At 49.8% G+C, this 11749-nt stretch overlaps 1 protein-coding gene across 5 annotated transcripts in view; it reads left to right on the top strand.

The window, feature by feature from the left end:
- The window catches only part of trappc9 (trafficking protein particle complex subunit 9), a 161492-nt gene that overhangs the window by 120955 nt on the left and 28788 nt on the right, over positions 1-11749 (top strand). For 3 of the 5 annotated variants that reach the window (XM_077006093.1, XM_077006090.1, XM_077006091.1), the window contains one exon: positions 10960-11102. In XM_077006093.1, coding sequence (XP_076862208.1) covers positions 10960-11102 — 143 coding nt within the window. Of the gene's footprint in view, positions 1-9078; positions 9241-9330; positions 10206-10959; positions 11103-11749 lie in introns of those variants that run through there. The other 2 variants (XM_077006097.1, XM_077006096.1) reach the window with 2 other exon arrangements.

Genomic DNA, 11749 nt, shown 5'->3' with positions numbered 1-11749 from the left:
TCGACGCCCCAAAAATCATCCCGTTCACTGTAATGGTGGAGATGGTGGTTTTATTGTGTGATTAGAATGCAATTTCCCGCAGAAACAATCATAATCATAATTGGATGTCATAATGGAAATCTGTTCAATTATGGTGTTCTAAGGAAAGTCAGTTAAGTCAAAGTTAAATGGTGTTATGCTGTCTGATAATATGCTGAGGCAAAAGACTGGGCTCTTATTTTGAAATTCGTACTTACTTTTTCAGGACTAGTTATGAATTTGATCTGGTTAAACATGCAGAAAGCCCCAGGCATTAATAAGCTGCGTTTCTGTTAGTCATCGGTTCCTTCCCTGAAAAACCTGATGGCAAGTGTGGGCGTGGCCTCTCTAAGCCCATGTGTGTGTCACGTGACCATTGGCTAGTGAAGCAGCCTCAAACCTGCACTGGATACACTTGCCATTCATAACAATCACAGTTTTGGCCTTAGCTGGGCTTTTGCTCACAGTGGATTCTGTCATGCCAGTTCACACTCAGAGTCTGTATGTGATTGACGGCTTTGCACGTCACCAACAACAAACGCACTTTTGCCTCATGGTGTTAAGTGTGCAGAATGGGCGCGATGGCCGCTTGTGTGCTGGGAGGATGTACAGGAAGTTGTGGAGTTGGAAACCCCGTCGGCCACTGCGGTCCGTTGTCACGGTTATTGTTGCTGCTGCCGACATTCTTCTACATTGGTGCTTTGATGACAACAGAGTCACGATCTGACCATTCTCGTTCAAGTGTCACGCGTACAAATTGTCTATGACTTCGATCTAGAACCACATATGCAAGTAACTGAAATCTGATTTGAGAAGATTGGACTTGCATATCCACACAGCCCTGAAAAATTCTGATTTGTGTCACATTAAGGCAGAAATGGCTGGTGATGCGAACGCAGGCCTCGTCTAGCTGGGTACATGGGCTGTGATGACATCACCGTGCACCATGAGCAAACTGAGGAACAAGAGAATGTTTTCTGACAGAATGATGATGATGACGATGATAGTGATGAAGGTCTGGGCACAAATGGGAGCACATCCTGGGCTAACACATTGTAGCCATGTGTCACCATGGAAACCTCTACACCACACCACTGCACTTCGACTTAGCCAGAGTGTTTTTTGAAATTGAGAAAAGCTGTGTGTGTGTGTGTGTGTGTGTGTGTGTGTGTGTGTGTGTGTGTGTGTGTGTGTGTGTGTGTGTGTGTGTGTGTGTGTGTGTGTGTGTGTGTGTGTGTGTGTGTGTGTGTGCGTGCGTGCGTGCGTGCGTGTGTGTGTGTGTTGAATTATGGTCTTTTGTTGTCAGACTCTTTGAACTGAATTGAGTTTCATTTTCTTCTCAGTTCTGCTTTCCTCTTGGTTTCCTTTGTCAAACCATTTCTGTGTTTACTCTCCCTCCCTCTCTCTTTTTCTCTCTCTCCCTCCCTCTCTCCCTCTCCCTCCCTCTCTCTTTTTCTCTCTCTCCCTCCCTCTCTCCCTCTCTCTCTCTCTCTCTTTTTCTCTCTCTCCCTCCCTCTCTCCCTCTCTCTCTCTCCCTCCCTCTCTGTCTCTCCCTCCCTCCCTCTCTCTCTTTTTCTCTCCCTCTCTCTCCCTCCCTCCCTCCCTCCCTCTCTCTCTTTTTCTCTCTCTCCCTCCCTCTCTCCCTCTCTCTCTTTCTCTCTCTCCCTCCCTCTCCCTCTCTCCCTCCTTCTCCCCCTCTCTCCCTCTCTCTCTCTCCCTCCCTCTCCCTCTCTCCCTCCTTCTCCCCCTCTCTCCCTCTCTCTCTCTCCCTCCCTCTCTCTCCCTCACTCTCTCTCTCCCTCCCTCTCCCTCTCTCTCTCTCTCTCTCCCTCCCTCTCCCTCTCTCCCTCCTTCTCCCCCTCTCTCCCTCTCTCTCTCTCCCTCCCTCTCTCTCCCTCACTCTCTCTCTCCCTCCCTCTCCCTCTCTCTCCCTCTCTCTCTCCCTCCCTCTCCCCCTCTCTCCCTCTCTCTCTCTTTTTCTCTCCATCTCCCTCTCTCAACACAGTTCAGGAAGCTTTATTTGCATGAACATATTCATCTACAGTGTTGCCAAACTGAAACAACATGAATAAACATGGGCAATACTCAGATTCAGAACTACATTATAATACAAATTAACATGAAAATATCTGTAATAATAATGAAAAATAGCTGAAGACAATATGAAAAGGAAACAGAAAGAAAGTAAATAAATAATTTGAAGAGGAGAAATATTCTTTAAAATATGATGCGTATGTGTGTGTGTGTTTGTGCATGTACGTGTATGTGTGCTAAACTGCTTTCTTTCTTTTCTCGTAATAGGATGGGCAATATGTCAGCGTTAGACAGACATCTCAAGTTTGGATGCATCATCTCAATATCAATCTCAATATCATGTACATTTGGAGCTTACATTAAAGCTCTGGCTGTACAGTGTCAGTGTTCCTCTGATGCTCTGTCTTTCTGGACAGCCATAACTTCTTCCCCTGGCTGGCGTTGATGGCCACACTCTGAGCAGTGAGTCTGTGATTCTGTGTTTAATTTCAGTCGCTTTGAGTAGGTCTGCTATGGTCACTGTGAGACCGACTGTGTGAGGGGCTACTCTCCTCGCCTCTGGGCTTTTGTGAGTTTTGAGTAATAGTGGAAAACCTAATTCAGCTCTTCTACTGCCCAGTCTGGCAGTACTGATCCAGTAGGTCCATGTCTGGTAGTACTGATCCAGTAGGTCCATGTCTGGCAGTACTGATCCAGCAGGTCCATGTCTGGCAGTACTGATCCAGCAGGTCCATGTCTGGCAGTACTGATCTAATAGGTCCAGGTATGGCAGTACTGATCCAGCAGGTCCATGTCTGGCAGTACTGATCCAGTATGTCCAGGTCTGGCAGTACTGATCCAGTATGTCCATGTCTGGCAGTACTGATCCAGTATGTCCAGGTCTGGCAGTACTGATCCAGTATGTCCATGTCTGACAGTACTGATCCAGCAGGTCCATGTCTGGCAGTACTGATCCAGCAGGTCCATGTCTGACAGTACTGATCCAGTATGTCCATGTCTGACAGTACTGATCCAGCAGGTCCATGTCTGACAGTACTGATCCAGTATGTCCATGCCTGACAGTACTGATCCAGCAGGTCCATGTCTGACAGTACCTATCCAGTAGGCCCATGCCTGGCAGTACTGATCCAGTATGTCCATGCCTGGCAGTACTGATCCAGCAGGTCCATGTCTGACAGTACTGATCCAGTAGGCCCATGCCTGGCAGTACTGATCCAGTATGTCCAGGTCTGACAGTAATGATCCAGCAGGTCAATGTCTGGCAGTACTGATCCAGCAGGTCCATGTCTGGCAGTACTGATCCAGCAGGTCAAGGGTGCAGGTCTATCGGTACTGATTCAGCAGGTCTAGGTCTGTCGGTACTGATCCAGCAGGTCTAGGTCTGTGACAGACAGCAGAACCAGGTTGCCTGCAGAGAGCAGAATTGTGCTGTATGAGTCGTGCTGTGGTTGAGTAATGTTGTGAGCATCACGCACCTGAGTGCACATGGACATGTTGTTTTTATAGAGCCCTTCTCCTCGCTGTACGTGGATTTAAGAATGTCATTGCTCTCCAGGAATTTGTAGAAGAGACGAGCTGCATCGAGAGCTTTGTTTGAAGTCTGTGCAACATGCAAGTGTTTTGTTTTTGTTTTGGTTAACGTGTAAGTCAATTAGGGTGTAAATATGATCTGATTTGGTGTGAATCCAATCATACTTTCTCTCTCCTCAGTCTCTGTCTCTCCACTCTGCAGTTAACAATAGTATCTAACTGACAGCAGACCATGACATTCTATTATGTTATCAGTGTTGGTCCTCGTGGAGCACGAAGCACAAAACACGTAGCTGACTGGTGTCATGCCTACAAATAAGCCAACACATGTGACCTTAACATCAGTAACCAACATGCACATATGAGGGTTTATTTTCAGGCAGCGGAGGGGCAGCTATGAAGGTTTATTGTGTGCTAACAGGGTTGTTCTCAGCAGGGTTATGGGCTTTTCTTTTGAATTCCCTGAGCTGTGAGGACAGTGGGCAGTAATGGCCCTGTGATGGGGTCCTGATGGAGCAGCTGGCTTTGATAGCATCCACAGACAGTGTGAGTCCTTGTGCAAGGTTCCCGTGGCGACCGCACTCTGTGCTGGCATTTGTCAGTTGATGGTGGGCAGCCGAGAACCTCAACTCGCCTGAGTCAGCTGACCACTCGAGTGAGGTGACCATTCGAATCAGCTGACCACTCGAGTGAGGTGACCATTCGAGTCAGCTGACCACTCGAGTGAGGTGACCATTCGAGTCAGCTACTCAAGTCAGGTGTATGATATTAGCGAGAAACACAGTCTCTGCAGCGATGGATGTTGTGTGTGTGTGTGTGTGTGTGTGTGTGTGTGTGTGTGTGTGTGTGTGTGTGTGTGTGTGTGTGTGATCCTCTGGGCTAATGGCAGTCTGGTGTTGCGGGTGCCAGGTTGGATTGTGTGGTGTGTGATCGATTAGTGCGTCTGTTGGGCTTTTGAAGGGAGTGAGTGGTGGAAGACGTGTGCAGCCATCAGCGTGTGCTGCTGGGACGTACGTGCAGGCCTGCTGACCCGTCACACACACTTATAGAGCCATCATCAACCTGCTGCCACAGCTGTCAGTCACTCTGCTGTGAGATGAGTAGCCATCTGGTGTAGCAGCCCCTGTACTGTGTGTGTGTGTGTGTGTGTGTGTGTGTGTGTGTGTGTGTGTGTGTGTGTGTGTGTGTGTGTGTGTGTGTGTGTGTGTGTGTGTGTGTGTGTGCGTGCGTGTGTGTGTGTGTGTGCGTGCGTGCGTGTGCGTGCGTGTTTGTGTGTGTGTGTGTGTGTGTGTGTGTGTGTGTGTGCGTTTGTGTGTGCGTTTGCATTTGTGTGTGTTTGTGTGTGCGTTTGCATTTGTGTGTTTGTGTTTGTGTGTGTGTTGCAGAGGGTTATTAAGGTCCTCATCACTATGGTGATGAGCTTGTAATACAGCAAGAGTCATGGGAGGCCAATGGAGTTAAACTCAACCAGATGATAACAGTAACAGTCTTCTGCAGTAAGCACTACTCTGAGCTAATGCACTCTCTCTATTTCCCCCCTCTCTCTTTCTATCTATTCCTCTCTCCCCCTCCCCCTCTCCCCCTCTCTCTCATGTATAATTCCTGGAGTGAGTCCTGTGTGTGTTCTATGGTGCAGTGCTGTGTAGGAAGTCGGCACTGTCTGTTCTGTGTGCTTTATGGAAACAGATTTGAAAGCTTTCAGATAAAGCTCTACCAGTACTCTACATAACTGTTTTACTATACTCTACATAACTGTTTTACTATACTCTACATAACTGTTTTACTATACTCTACATAAAACTAACTAAACAATTTTTTCATCTAAACTCCTCTATTACCCTCTGCGCTGCTCTGTTACCCTGTACACTGCTCTATTACCCTCTGCGCTGCTCTGTTACCCTGTACACTGCTCTATTACCCTCTGCGCTGCTCTGTTACCCTGTACACTGCTCTATTACCCTCTGCGCTGCTCTGTTACCCTGTGCGCTGCTCTATTACCCTATGCGCTGCTCTGTTACCCTCTGCGCTGCTCTGTTACCCTCTATACTGAGGAAAGAGACACGCAGGGACAGTCGAGGGCCCCTGGAGACATACAAAATGGGTCTGAGAAAATCTGGAGATCAATTAAGGAAAGAGGAGACCAGAGGGAGGGGGGGGGGCTCTGATCAGCAGTACAGTGCTGTAGATGTGTAATGATTCTCAGTTGTGCACTGTGGTACACACACACGCAAACATTGTGCCGCTTTTAATATATTCGAGCTACCTGCACACAGTATTGCACTATAAGACATTCAATAACCTCTGGAGAGTGCTGCAAAATACACACACACACACACACACACACACACGCGCACACTCACACACACAGACAGACATCTCATTTATTTTGCTTAATTTTTGCATCATGAGTACAGTAGCAATGTGACAGACTGTATGAGGCAGCACACCTTGGGTATCAGAGCCTGTGTGTGTGAGTGTGTGAGAGAGAGATGATACGCTACATTTTAAGACGTTACAGGTCCAAGAACTGAACCCCGAGAAGAGCCCCCTCAGTCAGCTGGTTCTGAGGCTTATTAACCCTCTAACAGATACTAACAGACAGCAGCCTCGTTCCAGCACTGCTTTAACCTCAAAACTAAACATTAACCACATCATCAAACGCAGTCAAAGGGATTATCTGGAACATTGGGGAAAAGAAATTCGGACTCTAAACAAACTGGAATGCTATCGGGCCCTAAAAACAGAGCATGAATTGGAAGAGTATCTCCTGACTGTCAGAGATACAAAGCAGAGACAGATCCTGACCAAGTACAGACTCAGTGACCACAGCCTGGCCATAGAGAGAGGCAGGTATAAACAGTCCTGGCTGCCCAGAGAGCAGAGGCTGTGTGGTCACTGTACGACAGGTGAGGTCCAGACAGAGATGCACTTTCTCCTACAATGTGAAAAATTCACAAGAACACGAGAAATTTACACACACACATTCATAAAGATAATCCCAAACTTCCAAACATTAACACAAACTGAACAATTAAAAATCATTCTAGGAGGGGGACACAGCGCCCCACTCGCTGCTAAATATGTAAGTACATGTCACAGCCTGAGAGACAGTGGGAAACAACCCCCCCCCCCCCCCCCCCCCCCCCCCTTCAGCTTTAGAATGTGAATGTAAATAATTGAAATGATAACTTTCCCTAAATGTTATCATATTTTATCTTATTTTATTATTGTTATTTGTTCTTTGTCAATGTTATTGTCATTGTTAACATTGCTGTAATGCTTTGGCAACACTGTACCCTATACAGTCATGCTAATAAAGCTATATTGAATTGAATTGAATTGAATTGAATTGAGAGAGAGATAGAGAGAGGACAGTTTTCACCAAATAATATTACAGTCTTTTCAAGCAGTACTTGAAATCCCTGATCCCGAGCTTGTTAGTGGAAGTCTGTGTGTCTGTGTGTGTGTGTGTCTGTGTGTGTGTGTGTGTGTGTGTGTGTGTGTGTGTGTGTGTGTGTGTGTGTGTGTGTGTGTGTGTGTGTGTGTGTGTGTGTGTGTGTGCGCGTGCGTGTGTGCATGTGTTTGACAGCATGTAAATGTGTCTTGGTCTTAATTATTAGAGTCTGTTCTCTCTCTCTCTGTTCAAGCGCACAGCCAGAAGAAGCTGCGTGTGATCTCTATTGTTAGTGAAATCAAAGTCTTCAAGATGAAAAATGCGTCATGCTACATCATCTCCAGCATTCATCCCTCTCTCTATCTCTCCCCTCCCTCTCTCTACCTCTCCCCTCCCTCTCTCTACCTCTCCCCTCCCTCTCTCTACCTCTCCCCTCCCTCTCTCTACCTCTCCCCTCCCTCTCTCTACCTCTCCTCCCTGTCTCTATCTCTCCCCTCCCTCTCTCTACCTCTCCCCTCCCTGTCTCTATCTCTCCCCTCCCTCTCTCTACCTCTCCCCTCCCTCTCTCTACCTCTCCCCTCCCTCTCTCTACCTCTCTCCTCCCTGTCTCTCCATCTCTCTCCTCCCTGTCTCCCCATCTCTCTCCTCCCTCTCTCCACCTCTCCTCCCTGTCTCTCCACCTCTCTCCTCCCTGTCTCCCCATCTCTCTCCTCCCTGTCTCTCCACCTCTCTCCTCCCTGTCTCTCCATCTCTCTCCTCCCTGTCTCTCCATCTCTCTCCTCCCTGTCTCTCCATCTCTCTCCTCCCTGTCTCTCCACCTCTCTCCTCCCTGTCTCTCCACCTCTCCCCTCCCTGTCTCTCCACCTCTCCCCTCCCTGTCTCTCCATCTCTCTCCTCCCTGTCTCCCCACCTCTCCCCTCCCTGTCTCTCCATCTCTCTCCTCCCTGTCTCCCCACCTCTCCCCTCCCTGTCTCTCCATCTCTCTCCTCCCTGTCTCCCCATCTCTCTCCTCCCTCTCTCCACCTCTCCTCCCTGTCTCTCCACCTCTCTCCTCCCTGTCTCTCCACCTCTCCCCTCCCTGTCTCTCCACCTCTCTCCTCCCTGTCTCTCCACCTCTCCCCTCCATGTCTCTCCACCTCTCTCCTCCCTGTCTCTCCACCTCTCCCCTCCCTGTCTCTCCACCTCTCTCCTCCCTGTCTCTCCACCTCTCCCCTCCATGTCTCTCCATCTCTCTCCTCCCTGTCTCTCCATCTCTCTCCTCCCTGTCTCTCCACCTCTCTCCTCCCTGTCTCTCCACCTCTCCCCTCCCTGTCTCTCCACCTCTCCCCTCCCTGTCTCTCCATCTCTCTCCTCCCTGTCTCCCCATCTCTCTCCTCCCTCTCTCCACCTCTCCTCCCTGTCTCTCCACCTCTCTCCTCCCTGTCTCCCCATCTCTCTCCTCCCTGTCTCCCCATCTCTCTCCTCCCTGTCTCTCCACCTCTCTCCTCCTTGTCTCTCCACCTCTCCCCTCCATGTCTCTCCACCTCTCCCCTCCATGTCTCTCCACCTCTCTCCTCCCTGTCTCTCCACCTCTCTCCTCCATGTCTCTCCACCTCTCCCCTCCATGTCTCTCCACCTCTCTCCTCCCTGTCTCTTCATCTCTCTCCTCCCTGTCTCTTCATCTCTCCTTTCTCTGCCTCTCTTATCTGCCACCTCACACATCCGTTACAGGTGAGGTGAGGTGTGTGTGTCTGTGTGTCTGTGTGTCTGTGTGTCTGTGTGTCTGTGTGTCTGTGTGTCTGTGTGTGTGTGTGTGTGTGTGTGTGTGTGTGTGTCTGTGTGTGTGTGTGTGTCTGTGTGTGTGTGTGTTAATATGGCTAGTCTCTCATTAGAGTGCCTTCTACGTACCTCCCCCTCCTCCCCATTTTCTTGTGCTCTGTCTCTCCTGTTCTCTACGTAGTTTCTCCTGTGATAAATTAAAGATGAATGTAGTGTGAAGTGCTTTGATCTGCCTGCAGGGCGGCGCTGAGAGTTTAGTCAGCTGTGTTGGAGCATACAGTGTTTCCACAGCTCAGATTAGGGACTATGCCCTTACATTAACACACTGAACACGGCAGCAGCAGGGATTAAACACCACACACTGAACACAACAGCAGCAGGGATTAAACACCACACACTGAACACAACAGCAGCAGGGATTAAACACCACACACTGAACACAGCAGCAGCAGAGATTAAACACCACACACTGAACACGGCAGCAGCAGGGATTAAACACCACACACTGAACACGGCAGCAGCAGGGATTAAACACCACACACTGAACACGGCAGCAGCAGGGATTAAACACCACACACTGAACACGGCAGCAGCAGGGATTAAACACCACACACTGAACACAGCAGCAGCAGGGATTAAACACCACACACTGAACACAGCAGCAGCAGGGATTAAACACCACACACTGAACACAGCAGCAGCAGGGATTAAACACCACACACTGAACACAGCAGCAGCAGGGATTAAAAACAAATTGAACATAGTAGCCAAAGAAACTATCTCTCAAAACTTGGAGATTCAAAACTTGCTTTATTTAGCATGTGCCAGATACGTGCTTGTCCACTGCAGGGAAATACACACTGAGAGTGAGACAGGAAGAAGACATACAGTGAGACAGGAGAAAGACACATGCACACTGGTTCATTGACTGGTGGTCTGGAGGTCTGGTAGACTGGTTCTTTGACTGGTGGTCTGGTAAACTGGTGGACTGGTTCATTGACTGATAGTCTGGAGGTCTGGTAGACTGGTTCATTGGCTGGTGGTCTGGAAGAATGGTAGATGGTAGACCGGTGGTCTGGTGGAGCCCTGAGTGAGCTCCAGGTTCATTGACTGGTGGTCTGGAGGTCTGGTAGACTGGTTCTTTGACTGGTGGTCTGGTAAACTGGTGGACTGGTTCATTGACTGGTGGTCTGGTAGACTGGTTCATTGGCTGGTGGTCTGGAAGAATGGTAGGTGGTAGACCGGTGGTCTGGTGGAGCCCTGGGTGAGCTCCAGCTCTGAGGGCTGGTGGTCTGCTGGACGGCCGTCGTGTTGTCTCCTGCTCTGCTCACACACCTGGCTTCTGAAATGCTAAAATGATCAGACAGTTGGATGATATTCTGATTTTTTGGAGCAACTGGGCTTCAACTGCACACTGGATGTGTTCAATACACATTACTGAACCCCCCACCTCTCTCCCCCCTCTTTCCCCTCTCTCTCCCCCTCTCTCCCCCTCTTTCCCCCTCTCTCTCCCCCTCTCTCTCCCCCTCTCTCTCCCCTCTCTCTCCCCTCTCTCTCCCCTCTCTCTTCCCCTCTCTCTCCCTCTCTCTCCCCTCTTTCCCCTCTTTCCCCTCTCTTCCCCTCTCTCTCCCCTCTCTCTCCCCTCCTCTCTCCCTCTCTCTCTCCTCTCTCTCCCTCTCTCCTCCCCTCTCTCCCCCTCTCCCTCTCTCCCCTCTTCTCTCCCCCTCTCCCTCTCTTCCTCTCTTCTCCCCTCTCTCTCCCTCTCTCTCTCTCTCCCCTCTCTTATCTCCCCTCTCTTTCCCCTCTCTCTCCCCTCTCTCTCCCCTCTCTCTCCCCCTCTCTCCCCTCTCTCCCCCTCTCCCCTCTCTCCTCCCCTCTCTCTTCCCCCTCTCTCTCCCCTCTCTCCTCCCCTCTCTCTCCCCCTCTCTCCCCTCTCTCCCCCTCTTTCTCCCTCTCTCCCCTCTCTCTTCCCTCTCTCTTCCCCCTCTCTCCCCCCTCTCTCCCCTCTCTTTCCCCTCTCTCCCCCTCTTTCCCCTCTCTCTCCCCCTCTCTCTCCCCTCTCTCTCCCCCCTCTCTCCCCTCTCTTTCCCCTCTCTCTCCCCTCTCTTTCCCCTCTCTCTCCCCTCTCTTTCCTCTCTCTCTCCTCTCTCTCTCCTCTCTTTCCTCTCTCTCTCCTCTCTCTCCCCCTCTCTCTCCTCTCTCTCCCCTCTCTCCTCTCTCTGCAGACGTTGGAGGCGGTACTGAGCTTCAGGTACAGTGGCGGTCCAGGCCGGGTGGAGGGCTACTACAGAGAGCTCAGTCTGGGGGTCAGACTGGACGTGGAGCCTTCTGTGTTCCTCACACGCATCAGCACCTTACCTGCTACCAGGTGTGTGTACACACACTACACACAATATAGCACACACTTCAGCACCTTACCTGCTACCAGGTGTGTATACACACACTACACACAATATAGCACACACTTCAGCACCTTACCTGCTACCAGGTGTGTATACACACACTACACACAATATAGCACACACTTCAGCACCTTACCTGCTACCAGGTGTGTATACACACACTACACACAATATAGCACACACTTCAGCACCTTACCTGCTACCAGGTGTGTATACACACACTACACACAATATAGCACACACTTCAGCACGTTACTGCTACCAGGTGTGTATACACACACTACACACAATATAGCACACACTTCAGCACCTTACCTGCTACCAGGTGTGTATACACACACTACACACAATATAGCACACACTTCAGCACCTTACCTGCTACCAGGTGTGTATACACACACTACACACAATATAGCACATACGTGGGCCTGCACACTCAAGTATATACACAATATGCACGCAGGTGCATACACACATTGAATCTTCTATGGGTAAATCACATACACACACACACGCACACACACACACACACACACACACACACACACACACACACACACACACACACACACACACACAGTGCTCATGTGAGTCAACACATTTACACACACTC

This window comes from Brachyhypopomus gauderio, chromosome 5 (assembly GCF_052324685.1).
Source record: "Brachyhypopomus gauderio isolate BG-103 chromosome 5, BGAUD_0.2, whole genome shotgun sequence".
Classification (NCBI taxonomy): Eukaryota; Metazoa; Chordata; class Actinopteri; order Gymnotiformes; family Hypopomidae; genus Brachyhypopomus; species Brachyhypopomus gauderio.
Note: the sequence above shows the minus strand (reverse complement) of the source record. Positions and strands in the feature narration are given on the sequence as shown.